Raw genomic sequence first — 15,485 nt, 5'->3', positions numbered from 1 at the left:
ATGAGATGCCTTTATTGTACTTTTTGGAATCCAGTGACACCGACACGAGAAAATGGTCCTATCCTTCCCTCCCCCATTTACATACACAACCTGAGAGGGAGGGGCTGCAGGGTGGGATGTACCGTGATCCCGCTTGTAGTCTTAAATTAAACACAGAGATAATAGCGAAGACACATCCAGGTGCATTTCCACAGACACGCACGACATGCATTCAAAAAGGGACTCGGGGGGAGAACGCAGTGACTCCTGGTTCACATGTACGCTTTGTCTCAAAGTAAAAGACGACAAAATTAATACCATTTAAAAAAAAACAGTTTGCTGTCTTAATGGCCCACGATCAGTCTATATATTCAGACTCTGTCAATTTTCCACTTACAGGAGAAATCAAAAAGGCAAAGAGACACTACTACTCATACTGGGAAAATGGTTTAAATATGGAAGTGGATGGTTCATATCTTTAATATTTTAGTTTTTTTTTATTGGTTTTTAATTAATGGTATACTTTAATGAGAATACAATTGTCTCACTAAAAATCAGCTCATCTAGGTAAAACTAGGCCTTTTCCACTGACTGTCTCCCTGCTGTATCTAAGTAAAATATATAAAGTCCAGTAAGGGGCTCAGTGGGCCGTTGGTCCAATCAGGAGTGGTTCACTTCAGTCCTCCTCGCTGCCACTGGCCGAACGCTCCTGAAAAACACCACAGCAGATTTATGTTTGTTAGTGTCAAATCCTCCAGGTGCATGTGAAATTAAAACTTTGACTTCTGAAGTGAAAACTTAATCAAGATGAAGGCACTGACTATTATCATTATATCATGGATTATTTTCTCAATGAATCATCAGGTCTATAAAATGAGTTACATTTTCCATTTTCTTTCACAGCTCAAAACTATGAGACACTGGCAAAGTGTTTTTTGTCTAGAAAAATGACTTCAAAAATTAACTGGCAAAAAAATACAGACACAACCAAATCAAATCCAATCAGGCTGAACATTGTAATATTCATTTTGGAAAAAAAAGACACAGAAGGCTGATTTCGTTTTCATTGTCGACTGACTTTTTATCGTTTAAATTAACCTAATTATAATGTGTGTTAATTTCCTATTTCTTATTTTGTCTGACCCAAAAGTTCAAAACAGGGAGATTTAATTTGCCAAAACTGTTATCAGCCTGAGGCCATTAATCATTTATCAACATTGCTGATGCACTAAATGATAAATAAACTAATTGTGTAACTCTTCAATTAGATTCTCACTCATTGTTCTTAACAAATTCTACTGAAATGGGCTAAAGGTGATGATTTTAGTTACAGTATTTTAGTAAAGGGACAGTTTCTACAGTAAAATGTTGGATCTTTGTTGTGTTGAGTGAACGTCTCTCACCTCTTCCTGTTCCTCCTCACTGTCGTCGTCGCTCACCACGGGTTTAGCTCTGGCGACGCGGCCTCTCCGTCGTTGCCCTTTTCCTCCTCGATCCCCCTTTTCTTTCCGGCTCAGCTTAATCTTCACCTTCACTGAGCGGGCTGCAGGAAACACAGGACGTCAAACGTTAGCGTGGGCTCCTGTCGGTGTTGCACAAGCTTCGGTCCTGAGAGTTAAACCACTGATACTCACATTCAGACTCGGAGCCTTCGTCTATCTCCTCCTCCTCTTCCTCACTGTCCTCTCCTTCGCTCTCGTCCTCCTTCTCGATCTTCTGCCTCACGCTGGTGAAGACGGACTGCAGGACGATGGAGTCCTCGTAGATCTAACAACAGAGAGAGACCGAGTTAGGGAGTTCTCACTGACTTCCTGTAAATGATGGTGAATGTGAGATGAAGTTGTGAGAGTGCTGAAGGCTGAACTCACCAGAGACCCCTCCAGGTTGAAAGTCTGGGCATTTTGACACAGCAGCATCACATCTTTCTCCAGGTCGTTCAGGCTGCGGTACTTATGGCTCCGGATCCTCTCCTGGTGGACAGAGGCAACAAGAGGAAGCAGCAGTGAAACACACAGTGGAGAAAAAGATAAAAGCATAAAAGAACAAGTGGACAGTCGTCTCTCTCTTCACCATACCTTGATTTTCCTGAAGTCCACAGGTTTGCGGATGAGCTCATAGTACTCAGGCAGCTCTTTGCGAGACGGCAGCTGGATGAAGACTTCGCTCAGCTGTCGCCCGTTACTGCGGAGAGAAGGAAACGGTGGTCTCAGTATACATCACTGTTGAGTCAATGCCCTTAACTTAGCACTCCAAGCTCTGCTAACAGTCTGTCTCCAGTGATGCAGTGATGTTCTCACCCGTCCTTATATTTGATGACGGCATCAACGGTCTTCTTCATCTTCTTTGTGAGGGACGCGGGGTTGGGGGACAGTTTCTCAGCAGGTGGGCGGCCGCGTTTCTTTGCTTTCTTCACCTCCTCGTCCTTGTCCCGCCCCCGACCGCTGCTGGAGCTGGGTGTGGCCGGGCCACCGTCATGGTCGCGGTCTCTCTTGCGCTTTCTGGTGGTCTTTTTATGACGCACTTCCTCCTCGATGTCCTCTAGGTTTCCCTCTTCAATGGCCTGTGGTGAGGAGGAACCAGGTCAAAACTATTGATAGTTACTGTGGTCTTAAGGGATAGTATAACATTTTGGCAAATTGGCCCATTGCCATAATCCCTATAGTTTTAGGAGTAGGTCCGTTACCTTTATTTGTCAGTGCAAGCAATTTTTAGAGCGGCGGAGCAGAGCCGCAAGCTGCTCAGAGCTACGCTACGGAGGCTAATGAGATTTCTTGGTTTCCCTCATCAAATACAAAATGTTCTGGTGGACAAGTTGCGACCTGCACATTCACCACGCTATGAGATAATAACGGAACGTTATGAGACAGAGTTGTTTTCCAAAATCCCATGAGCCTCCGTAGCGTAGCTCTGAGCAGCTCGCGGCTCTGCTCCACTGCTCTAAAAATAGCTTGCGCCGACAATTAAAGGTAACGAACCTAATCCTAAAACTATAGGGATTATGGCAATGGGCCAATTTGCCAAAATGTTGAACTATCCCTTTAAACACTGTTTCCCTCGTAGATAAAAAAAAATATAAACAGAATAACATCTCACCTTGAGCCACTGTTTCTCAGTGAGCGAGTCACTGTAGTCGACCTCCTTCCGCTGGCGGGACCCTCTGCCAAACATCTTCTCCTCCTCTTCCTCACAAGTTAGCCTCTCGACCTCAGCGTCGTCTTTCAAAATCCAGGCTGGCATATCGTCCTCCTCCATCAGACGAGGTTTCCTCTTCGGGTTGCGGGCTTCCTCACGGCGTCTGTCAAGATCCATGCGCTGGAATAATACAATAGAACACAGCAGAAAGTTAGTGGATTCAGACTGTGAGATTACAAATGATCCAATAACTGCAAAGGAAATGAGACTAACCATGAACTGCTCAAACTCCTCTTCACTTCTGGCAATCATCTGGTTGACAGTCTCATCATCGGGCACCTCGTCCTCCTCCTACGGACAAAGGAAAACAGTGTGAATGAGTAGAGGCTAACAGCAGATTTATGTGGCACCTCAGAGCCAAGTCTCTGACCTAATGAGTCATTTATACAAAAGAATAGGGATGCACCGAAAATTCGGCCACTGAAAATCTTCGGCCCGAAAATGACCCGAAAGTGCATTTTCGGTTTCGGTCATTTTTTTGTGATGACGTGAGCAGACGTGAGCTCGGGAAACGGGATAAGAGCCAGCATGTTTTATTCCCACATCCAAGGTGCCGCCGTCTTATAGTGTTCCTTCCTCCTCATGTTCTACACTAGAGAACTTGTTCTTATCACCAATCGAGGCTGCTCTCTCTCTGACAGCTGATTTTTAAATACCATGAATGGAAAGCATAAGAAACGTCCAGATCTGGATGTTTCTTATGCTTTCCATTCATATTGCTGTTATTTCAAGCAAAAAAGAAAAAGATGTGATTAATTGCGATTAACTCAGGAAATTTTTAGATTAATCACGATTAAAAATTTTAATCGTTTGACAGCCCTACACATCGTAGCCATAAATGTTATGGTCCTAATAATTGACATAATAATTTCTTTCGGTGTTTCCTCATTTTCGGTTTTCGGTTTCGGCCAAGAATTTTCATTTCGGTGCATCCCTACAAAAGAATATGTGGCCTTCATATGAGCATTCACATCACTTAGCTCTTTACAGCTTACAATATTCATCTGTTGAACTCATCACCAGAAATGCATTTAAACTCAAGACAAAAAATCTAAAAGCAAGGGATTTTTGAAAAAAGCTATCAGCAGAAAAAGGAGAAAAAAAAGGGGGAATATAAGGGAGAACCATGTGTATTAGTATAAGAGATAAAGTGTCATATTAACCATTAAAGGTTTGTGCAGAAGCAGAAATACATAAGGGAGAAAGGGAGAAGTCTGGATTGATGAAAGCTCAAATCCTGAGAAACAGGGAAGTAAGGAAAAGAGACAGAGGAGGAGAAAAAAAGGAGAGAATGAAGAGGTAAGGCAGCGCATAGGCGGATGTGGGTGGGTGGGCGATGTTGGAACAGGTTCAGATCACACCCACCCACGCCCCCCTAGAGCGGCAGCCTCCTCGAGCCCCGACCTCGTCCTGTTCCTCGTGCTCCAGAATGGCCTGTAAGAAGGCCCGACGTTCAAAGCCTGAGGACTTCTGGTCGAACATGCCAGCCTGGATGACCTTCTGGTCCACGTTCAGTTTGTACTTGGCCGCAGCCAGGATCTTCTCCTCCACGCTGTTGACGGTGCACAGGCGGAGCACGCGCACCTCGTTCTGCTGACCGATACGGTGGGCTCTGTCCTGGGCCTGCAAGTCCTGGAGAAGGAAACACATGAGATCGGTTTAGGTGGAGAGATCGTGTATGTGGTCATGTATAGAAACTACATTTATTAGTTGTTGGTTGGATTTTACATTCAATTAGTCCTTTGCTGTAATAACTGACACCTGTAGTAATCCTGAGATATATTTGCTCTAAAGTACCTGATGTGGATTCCAGTCACTGTCAAATATGATGACAGTGTCAGCGGACTGCAGGTTGAGGCCCAGGCCTCCTGCCCTGGTACTGAGCAGGAACACAAAGTACTCAGATGCTGGGTCATTGAAGGTCTTCAGCAGCATGCCACGGTCCTCTGCCTTGGTGGTTCCTGATGGAGGGGAGGAGATTAAAGTGTTAAAACAAAGTTGTTCCATATGATCAGAAATAGTCAAAATAGTTTCTTTTCATGTCGGGAAATTGTGTAAAAAGAATTGTGAGAGGATTTGTAAGAGAAAGGCCTCTCACCGTCCAGACGCAGGTACTTGAAGCTGCGGTATGCAAAGTAGTCCTCCATGATGGTCATGAGTGTGGTCATTTGACAGAAGAGCAGCACTTTGTGGCCGGTGGCCCTCAGCTTGGGCAGGATACGATCTAGCAGCTCAAACTTCCCAGAGGAGCGGTACAGGTCGGGGCTGGACACACAGAGGGAGTCGGAGTCAGTAACACATCGCAGCTGCTCAGGACACACATGAGCCGTACAAACACGGGTTCAAACTTTACGTACCCACTCACGATTCCACCAGAATAACCGAGATGCTCAGAGAAAGATTCCTGTAAGACAAAAAAAAAAAAAGTTAATCAATTTTGCTCTGAATTCTGCATTAATTTTCAGTTCGTAAACACTAGGTGTGTGTCTGGTACCTCAATGTGCTGGAACATGTAGGGGTGGTTGCAAATCTTTCGCAGTTGCATGATAGTGTTCATCAGGGTCTTCGTGCCTCCTTTACCCTGGAAGATGTAGAAGGAAAACAGCACAAGAGAAAATACACCTGTTAGTTTACACTTGTTTTTGAGCTGTAAAATAACAAATCACTGTACCGGACCTCACATGTCCACAAACTAAAGCTTCGCTCAAGAAATTCAAAGATGCCATCTTGTCCTCCGTACCTTCTTGTCTTTTTCTGAGCCATCTGTGAGCAGGACTCCCTTGGCCTGCATGTGCCTGTACAGAACTCTCTGCAGGGCCGACATGTCGCACTTGATCACATACTCCACCTACAAAACAACAAATAGGAAAAAAAAACACCAGGTTACATACATATAATATACATGACATGGTCTGTTGTTGTTTTTAAACTACATCTATGTTAAGGACTCTTTGTCACAGTCAAATTTGTTTTTGATAGATTGCTCAGTGAAAAACAATTACAAATTTAAGAACAACACGGACGATTAAATTGTATGATTTTTTTTTTTTTTTTTTTACAATTTCTAGAGTATACTTTTTTACAATTAACAACTGTAAGTAAATCATAAGAATCACTAACTCAATTAAGAGGAGAAAGTTTAAAAAATGTGATTGCAATCTGACCTTCTCTGGCAGCTGAGCCTCCACTTCTTTCTTGAGTCTGCGCAGTAAGAAAGGTCGCAGCACCTTGTGTAAACGTCGAATGATCAGGATGGTCTCTTCTTCATTCAGGTCGACCTGGAGCAAGAAAATTAAAAAAGACACGAGGATGAGTTCAACATCTCATTTTATAGCAGCTCGTGTTAAGCGGATATCTATTCGAGAATACACTTAAAGTCTGTCACCTTTTCTCCCGTCATTGCGAAGGGGGCGTTGAACCACTGCTCGAAGGTGGTGCAGCTCTTGAAGATAGTGGGCAGGAGGAAGTTGAGCAGGGCCCAGAGCTCGGGCAGCTTGTTCTGCAGCGGAGTGCCTGTGAGCAGCACACGCCGTGGGGCCAGGTAGTGCGTGTTCAAGACCTGGGTCAGCTTACAGTGGTGGTTCTTCATGCGGTGACCCTCGTCCACGATCATGTACTTCCAGCGGAGCTTTTGGGACAAATTAGAAAGAGAAATGTCACGACAAAACACACCGATGCATGAATTCATGTATTTTGTAATGAACCTGAGAACCACACCTGGAGACGTCTCCTTACCTTTGCTAGCACTTGTTTATCTTTGATAATGTACTCGTATGTGGTGAGCAGCACGTTGAACTTGCCGCTGCGCAAAATGGGAACGAATGCACGACGAGCAGCTGGAGACCCCTGGAAGTTAACCGCATTGGTTCAATTTAGTTTCAACGACAGCGGTGTATAATAATAATATACTATATCGTTTAGGAATGACTTGACAAAAAGAAGCAGAATGTCTACTGACCTTGTAGGAGACCTTCACGACAGATGGCGCCCACTTATCAAACTCATAGACCCAGTTTGATAGAGTTCTGAAAACAAAAACAACTTTGGTTGAGAATTTTGTTGCTAAGAATTTCTCTCTGTTTTCATAGCGGAACCAAAAGGAAGTGAGGAAGACGAGCTGGGACTCACGAGAGAGGTACGATGATGAGGAAGGGCCCGTTGAGGCGCTTTAACTCCATGAGGTAAGTGATGAGGGCGATGGTCTGGATGGTTTTTCCTAGACCCATCTCATCGGCCAAGATGCCATTCAAGTTGTTGTTGTAAAGTGACACCAGCCACTCCAGACCTTTGATCTGCGCAGAGAAGAGTCACAGCTTCAGTTCACTAAAGATCACTGAACCATGTGACCCTAGTTACTCATAAAAAAACTCACAAAGTTACACTACTCTTGTCGGCAGGTTTCACATGTGTACCTGGTATTGCTTGAGCTGCCCGTTGACCAGCAGTGTGGACTGTTTGTCCACCTTCTCGGTGACAGCGTGAGCCACAGCGTAGTAGGACTGCAGGCCTCGGTTGAAAGCTGCATTGCCGTACTCATCGTCTACGTCCTGCTTAGCATGTCTGGTGAAGGGACAGATAAAAATACAGCGAGGTTTAGCGTGGATGAAAACCAACTAAGACATGGAGAGGGAACATAAAGGTAAAAACGACTTCCCTAGCTGTATCTCTGTGTGACTACATCACTGCCCCCCGTATCAACTTTTATACTTGACATTGCACGAAAAGAGCCGACAACACCGGGTTCTTACTCGATGATGTGCGCGACATCTACTTCAGATACTTCTTCGCTGTCGGGGTCAGGAATCTTCTTCTTCTCCTCCGTTACAGCTGAAGAGGGATGCGGCTGCTCATCATCCTCCTCCTGATAAAAAAAAAAAAAAAGGGAGGTGGTGAGACAGTGCATCAACACAATTACAGAGAACAATTTGTGTTGATGTGGAGGTCACTGTGTTTGGTACCTCCTCATCCTCTTCTTCTGAGCCGCTGTCCTCGCTGTCAGAACGTGGTGCTACTTCATATCTGCAGAGGGACAAAATGTTTTTGACGGAGTTAGAAACATTTATAGAGAGTTAAGGGTTCAATCTTTTGAAGGACAATCACTATCTGTTACAACATGACTTTGATTTCAATCCGTGCAACTCTCAGCTCTACTCTCAGTGTGCTACATCCACTGCATGGATGTGGGACTTCAATTGTGTCACTTCCTCCTGTCGAACGCCGTGTATAGGCAGACGTGATGCTCACCCTGGGTTCATTTCGAGCCAGGCCTCCAGCTGTCCAGCCTTAGGCGCCTCAACCCCGGTCAGGATCTTTCCACTGTCCACATGGATGACCTTCACCAGCAGGTCACTCATCTGACTGGTCTCATCTAAAGGCTGTGAGCGGAAATGAGAAAAATATAATAAAACTAAACAAACACAAACTCCTGTACATTAAAAGAGGAACACTCTCACATATTTATTTGAATGAAATGTCATGAATTATAATCTTAAACTCACCTCTCCATCAGGTCCCAGAGCAGCAGCACCACCCTCAGCAGGCTCTGGCTTCTGAAAACACGACAATATTAAAAATTTGGGTAAAAAAACAAATGCACGTAGTATGTGCTAAAAGACACAGGAATGATCGATTCTACGCATTTACCTTCTTTTTCTTCTTCTTTTTCTTCTCTTTGAGAGCTTGTGCGGCCTTGTGGGCACGCACCAGCTCAGTGAGGTTGGCCACGTACTCGTCTGTCTGTTGCAGCAGGTAGGCCAGACGCTTGTCTTTCTTCTGGTCAATAAGTTTACGATAGCCCTCTTCATCTTCAGCCTGGAACAGTAATCACAGAGAGGTCGGATGCTGGAGCTGGACTAATAAAACAACTCTACATCTAACAGAAAACATCGTCCGATACTGTATTCAGGCCGACTCCACGATAGATTTGAGTCTCACCATCAGCCTCCGCATTCTCTCCTTTTCAATGCGCTCGTTCTCTTTCTTCTGCTCACGCTCAGTGTTGGCATGGTAGGTGGCGACAGCTTTGGTGGCTTTCTGAATCTTCGCTGTGATGGAGCGGTGGTACTCCTTAAAGTCCTTGGCGTGCTGCAGGATGCTGTTGAGGTATTCCTGTCGACAGAAGATGACACAAATACACCGCTGTTATTGAAGCAAGACAGTAAAGTGAACTGTATTTAAACTCTTTATTCTCTCTATTAAAGAGCAGTAATCTCTTTGTTTTGCTGCCTGAAGTAGAATGACTCTTTTTTAGAACCAATCATCAAGTCAAAACAAATAAGAAACACTCTATTCATTCAGTTCAATAAACAAACAACACATAAAATCCAACTGAATTCCTTGACCTGCTATAAACCCTTTAGTCCTCCCCCCTCAGTCCTTTTAGCCCCCATGTACCTGGTGTTTCTGACGACGTTTCCGCTCCTGTTCGATCTTCTGCTGTTTCTCCAGCTTCTCTGTGATGCGGGCTTCACGTAGAGACTGACGTTTGCTGCGCTTGTAGGCCTTGGCGTTAAGCGCCGTTTCCAAAGCTGTGTCACGCCGCATGCAAACCACCACCTCTTGACGCAGCTGCAGGCACAAAAACAAAACAAAACAACAAAACATTATTTTGTGGTCCACTAAAGGGGAAGCTTAAGTAATGTCGGTGTCACATTGACAGTGGAGATGATGTTGTTAAATACGCACAGGCCAGGTAAATGCTACGACTGTCTGTACTTTTTTACAAATGTACCTGTCTCTGGAAGTTGAGCAGCCTCAGGGCCTTGAGCTCGATGTTGGCCTTGGTGCGCAGGTCACCAGCTAGAGAGCCAGGCAGATTCTCCAACTCCTGGATGCGGTGAGCAATACGGGCCTGCAACCTGAAGAAATATTTAGAGAAAATTTTTATAATGACCAAAAACTCACAATCAAACATTATTTTTTTCCCCATTCTCGCTGATTCTCAAGAATCCAAAGATACTTCTGGTAGTAAAAGAACTACATGTCATATTGTTAGGTATGATATTCCTATGGTCCAAACCTTGTGTGTAAATAACCGTGCTACGTCATCTTTCTTAGGAAGTAACCCAGACACAGGGTCTTTGATCTGTTCAGTTCACAGGATGTATATATGATTATGTTATGGATTGGCATCATTCCCTACAGCTGCTCGTCAGACATAGCTGTTATGTAAGTAAGTAAGGTTTATTTATATAGCACTTTTGACAGATAAAAATCACAAAGTGCTTCACAATTAAATAAAATACAACAGTAAAAACATAAAAATACAATGAATAAAACAATTTAAGACATTAACTAAAAGCCTGCTTAAATAAAAATGTTTTCAGCTGTTTCCTACTGTACTGTAACTGGTAGAACTAGTTTATAATAAGCTTCCTTTCATTTGTTGCAGTACATTCCTGTGTGTAGCTGCACAGTCTCCAAACTCATTTCTAACATTCGGTCAACAATATGTTTGGGAATCAAGAGATGGCACCGGCCCCCGGTCTGTTCAGAGGCTCAAGATGTTCAACTACTTTGTCAAAGGACTCGATATGAATCATGAAGTGTGATCATTTCAAACTCAAGCTCAAACTGCTTTGAGAGATCACACATTTAATTGTGAATGATCAGAGATTATATTTTAAATGACATAACTGTGATTAATGTTGTTTTCTATGTGCTCTCCTGTTGAACTGTACATATTTGTATAAACACATATCTAAAGGCCTATCGAGTTTAGACTATCAATGCTCTGGGGTCAATGCTACATGTAAATGCTGTATGTGAACACAAGGACTGAAAACAAAAAATAAATTAAATACTACCATATCATCCACATAAAGTTTTAAAAAGACGTAGTGAAAAATTCAATTCACCTGTATTCTCTCTCCTGGAGGATCTCCACTGGGTCCAGCCCGCGGGGTTTCTGAATGGGGGTTATGCGGTTCTGTTTCTGGTGCAGCATCATGGGTGGAGGCTGGGCGGGCTGTCCCGGGGACTGTGTCTGAGGGGGCATTACTGGGGAGGCGGCGGGGGGCACGGAGGGAGGAGCAGGGGAGGGTCTGCCGGTGGGCTGAGGTGGGATCAGCTTCTGGGGAGGGTTGGATGGAGCAGCAGCGTTCACCATTGGTCCTGGGGACGTGAAATTAGAAGAGATCAGTTTTACTGCTTGTGCACAGAAGACACACGGTGCTGCTGCCTGAGGTGCATTTTAAGAACCACCTTTACCTTCTGGCCATTGTTTAGGGGGTCCATTGGTAGGCTGGCCTTGCATACCTGGGGGCACACCTGCAGGTCCAGGAGGTACCATATTAGGGCCAACCATACCTGGAACATTAATACAACCGAATTAATTAACAATCAGTATCATTTTTCCTGTAGTTTGTAAACGTCTGGAGAGCTGAAAACAATAATCCTTTCCAGCCACCAGGGGTCTCTGTTGAGCCAATATGCTGTTTTCATTGTTTCAAGCTCGAGTATAATTATTTTGAGGTACAAATGATCAAAGTAAAGTAGACAGGCATCCCTTAACTCACCGTGTGGTCTGTTGTAGTTGGCCTGAGCTGGTCCCGGCCCAGCCCCGGGTCCCCCTCCCGGTCCTGTAGAGGGTGGCATGTTGGGCATGGGCTGTTGCTGCATCCCTGGCATGGGCCTTTTCCCCTGCACGGCCATCTGCAGGTGATCCGGGAGGGGCTGACTGCGTGCCAGCATCTTGTACGCCATAATCTGGGCCCTGAGTTGGTGCAGCTGGTTCTGGTTAAAAGGGGTGGGTCCACCTGCACCACCAGGTCCACCCCCTGCGCCGCCTGGCCCTCCCGGACCCTGGGGACCACCGCGGTTAGGCTGACCCATACCCTGGCTCGGGTCGCCGCCACCCTCCATAGGGCCAGCACCAGGACCAGGAGGTCCTCCAGGCATCATGGGGCCGGAGGGGGGGCCATTGGCTGGGACAGGACTGGGCGCGTGCTCTGAGCCACCTAATGGCGAGGGGTAACCTGAGGAACACAGAACAGATGCATGAAGGGTATGCTAAATAAAAAAATAAAAAAATTACACATTGCTGTGAATGAATTTTTTTTTTTTTTACACATCTAAGCCAGATTTACCCACATTCATATTTGAGACACTAAAAACTATGACCTAATTTAATCTACAAGTCCAAACACAATGACACAAAATGTCACAATGTGGTTATACGATCTCCGTGTTCTAACGCTGCCGTGCTCTGACAGTGTCGGTTTGTAGGTACAGCTGTCTCTGTTGTTGTTTGGGAGGGAAAACCCCTCAGCCCCGCCCCCTTTGTCAGCCTGCCCACAGGCAGTAACACAAGAAGAGGAACCGGACGGATGAGTTCCCACACACACACCCAGCCTGAACTTCGTTCCTCATACACGTCTATGCAACAGAAATCAGCTTGTCCTGTATGGAGTTCCTCTGGTTCAAAAGATGCCCCTTAATTCAGTATTTCTTGATTAATTGTCAGTTGATATGTGAGCGCGTTATTTTATCTGAGGATTCGCACTGGCAAACTAACACGAAAATATTTACATGAGAAATTACAGTGTTTATTTATACATGTTTTATCAGTTCAACGAGAACTCACAACATAGTCAATGTAAAACACAATACTGTGTCGTGTGTTACCTTGGGAATGTTGGTCCATGGGGCTTGGAGGGGGTCCCATACCACTGTGCCCCCCTGGTCTCATACCCATGCCCTTCATCTGCCCATAGCGAGGGTCGTCAGGCATTCCTTTCTCATGCATGGCTTCCATGGGCTGATGAAAAGACGAAGAGAAATCATGAATAAAACAAAGATTGTTTCCATTTTGTTTCAGACATTTGACTCAAACCTACACTTTGTAAGTCTAATGTATGAACTGAGTCCAAACATGTCAACTCTGAAAGTTAAATTGACACAGTCAACAAAAGTTAAAACCTTAAGTACAGATAATAACAATATTAGCAAACAGCTGATTTACTGTGTCTTCAATATCAATATCACAATAAAACATGTAACATTGCTAAATTGCTGAGAGGGAACTCAATTAACTGAGGCAGGGTAAACAAAGAAATAAAAAGTTTGTACTTTGTGCATCTGGTGCATGTTGTCCTGAGGATATCCTGAGGGTCCCTGTGGAGGGTGGGGGTGTCCGGAGCCAGGAGGCCCCGGGCTGGGCCCCATCATGCTGTGGGCCGAGCCTGGTGAGGGACCGGGGCTCGGACCCATCATGCCTCCTGGAGATGGCCCTGGGCCTGGGGAGGGTCCAGGCCGAGGTGTCCCTCCCATGGGGGGGTCCGGAGTGGACATCTCTCAGGGGGAAACTGGGAATGTGTGGCAGCAGCAAGGACCCTGTGCAGTGAGAGGGAAAATGGGAATTTAGGAGGCGATCAGAATATTTGTTTGACCAGACGAGTGTGTGTTTATAAATTCGCTTTCAAAAGATTTCTCTGGCGTCTTAAGAAGTCTAAACAACACAGTCCAATTTGTTTGTTTTAAGATAACAAAATAAAGAAAGGCATGTTGACTCATAGCATGATTCTTTAAGCAGAAAATCACAAGATAAGAATGGATGTGATCTGCTGAGGCCTGGATCTAGTTTACTACAATAAAAGTTTTACTTTTCATCCCTAAATAACATCCATTATTTTTTGACTAATCATTTTACAACAGAGGGCTCCGTCTAATTTATCAAACTCACAACGATGCCTTCTTTTTGCCAAAAGCAAAAATATATTTCAAAAATAAGTCAGGAAGCAAATCGGCACAATACATGGCTAGAAACAAAAATAGGTTGTCAACCTTTTTTGCCTGATATCTGATTTAAAGCTTCTTCAGTTATCAAAATTGTTTCAGATTTATAATAAAAACACTAAAAACTTGCTGTGCACTCAACAGTTGGGTGTGTAACTCTCAGATTATTCTGGGAAAGTGATGCTGCTGTTGTGTTTTTTTTTTATACAGTGTTTGCTGCTTTACATTGTACAAACCACACACACCAAATGCCAGTGTGAATTACAACGGACACATGTATACAACTAATACAACAACAACTAATCATATCTCAACTGATGAACAGATATGAGAAAAATGTTCATATGTGATTTAAAGTGTAAAAAACCTTGAGTCTTTGTTGGTTCAGATTGTAACAGACAACGTGAGGACGACTATTATCAACACTGATGTTGGCTTTTATCATAGAGTGAGTCACTTGGCGGTGTAACGGTTGTACCAGATGTAAACACACACTGGGTCAACTAACCTGTCACTGCACGGGTCACACTATGGGTAACAAAAAACACCTTGGTAGATGGAGCTCATCTGATCAGGTTACAACCTGGGCTAACATGTAACAAGTGAGGACACCGATGGGAAAACAGCTGATCAATGTTTAAAAAAAAAAAAACTTTGTGTCACTTTTGTTTTCTGTATGTTTACGTTTACAAACAAATAACAGTTGGGTTAGCTATTATTAGCATGCCTAGCTTTGCTACGGTTAGCTAGGCCTAGCCGGGGTTTACAGTTTACGTTACATTGCGTCAATTAATACAAAATATTTAAACTTCCCGTCGCTCACAAATAACTCAAGTTTGCGGCTCTTCGCCCGGACGAATGGCTCTGCCGTAAAATGTATCTAAATTTAAAGTAAAACTACAGAGAGCAGCAGCATTGGACTCAGTCTACTCCGCTCGGTAAAAGCCTTCAACAACATAAGCTCGCTGCGGACGGGAGCTAGCGTGCTAACGAGCTAGTCGGGTTAGCCTAGCCGGCCATGCTCTCCCAGGCCAATTAGGGAGAAAATTTGTTTGTTTGGAGAGATGTTTATCCAGATGCGCCGGTGAGAGCATCCTCCGTCGCTGGAGCTGATTGATCCATCGCGCCTCCCGTACCCCTGGCTCGGTGCTCCGCTCTAAGTTCATTTCCAAAAACAATTTTCATTCATTGCACAGTGTCGCGCCACAGCAGCGGCACTGTAATGTCGGTCTCGTCCTTTTCTCAAACAAAAACCACCCCGTAAAAAAGCTCGTTTCTCTTCGAACAGCGGCGTAAAACACAGAGAAAGTCCCATAATACGGTAACAAAATGATACTGGACTTACACAAGTGGCGAAAGGTGATGTTTGAGTCCTCGCCGGTTACAACGTCTCTTGGTTTTTTCCTCCTAGCCAGAAACAAAGACCGACCTACCCAGTTGGTTTTTTTCCTTCACCCCCCTCTCTCGGCAGATTGTATCGCAGGGACCGGCCTGTGCGACTCTGTAGCGCCCCCATCCACCGTTTCACTCGCTCTCCGCATGCCCAGTGAGGCTCCGAGTTACAGGCAGGAATGAAAGAG

The 15,485-nt window shown here is 44.6% G+C and overlaps 1 protein-coding gene across 3 annotated transcripts; it reads right to left on the bottom strand.

Annotated features, from left to right (window-relative positions):
* Positions 1–15,424, bottom strand: smarca4a (SWI/SNF related BAF chromatin remodeling complex subunit ATPase 4a). 3 transcript variants are annotated; one of them, XM_083977098.1, is made up of 34 exons: positions 15,251–15,424; positions 13,240–13,503; positions 12,796–12,928; positions 11,688–12,146; positions 11,380–11,478; positions 11,028–11,283; positions 9,902–10,028; positions 9,565–9,738; positions 9,106–9,279; positions 8,815–8,982; positions 8,670–8,720; positions 8,416–8,546; positions 8,130–8,190; positions 7,920–8,032; positions 7,584–7,731; positions 7,300–7,463; positions 7,130–7,196; positions 6,907–7,017; positions 6,557–6,799; positions 6,336–6,449; positions 5,912–6,019; positions 5,666–5,752; positions 5,529–5,575; positions 5,270–5,436; positions 4,969–5,132; positions 4,537–4,803; positions 3,385–3,462; positions 3,073–3,291; positions 2,277–2,539; positions 2,055–2,160; positions 1,848–1,949; positions 1,614–1,746; positions 1,383–1,522; positions 1–688 (listed from the first exon to the last, which is right to left on the bottom strand). In XM_083977098.1, the coding sequence occupies exons 2-34, from the start codon at positions 13,459–13,461 to the stop codon at positions 656–658; spliced, it is 4,929 nt and encodes a 1,642-aa protein (XP_083833224.1). In that variant the 5' UTR covers positions 13,462–13,503; positions 15,251–15,424; the 3' UTR covers positions 1–655. The 3 variants fall into 3 exon arrangements, with proteins under 3 accessions (XP_083833224.1, XP_083833226.1, XP_083833225.1); XM_083977100.1 differs by having other exon boundaries at positions 8,670–8,717; XM_083977099.1 differs by lacking the exon at positions 15,251–15,424 and adding an exon at positions 14,414–15,061.
* Between the last annotated feature and the right edge of the window lie 61 nt (positions 15,425–15,485).

This window comes from Trachurus trachurus, assembly GCF_905171665.1.
Source record: "Trachurus trachurus genome assembly, chromosome: 8".
NCBI lineage: Eukaryota > Metazoa > Chordata > Actinopteri > Carangiformes > Carangidae > Trachurus > Trachurus trachurus.
The sequence above is the reverse complement of the archived record's forward strand: the minus strand, read 5'-3'. Positions and strand labels throughout refer to the sequence as shown.

What these genes read in the sequence shown, in the direction of transcription:
- smarca4a (XM_083977098.1), bottom strand. Translation starts at nt 13,461, where the DNA reads ATGTCCACTCCGGACCCCCCCATGGGAGGGACACCTCGGCCTGGACCC. An exon ending in CAGAAGAAGAGGATGAGGAG is followed by an intron (nt 8,033 to 8,129) that starts GTACCAAACACA and finishes TTTTTTTATCAG; the next exon opens with GAGGAGGATGATGAGCAGCC. An exon ending in TCTGGTGGAATCGTGAGTGG is followed by an intron (nt 5,437 to 5,528) that starts GTACGTAAAGTT and finishes CTGTGTGTCCAG; the next exon opens with CCCCGACCTGTACCGCTCCT.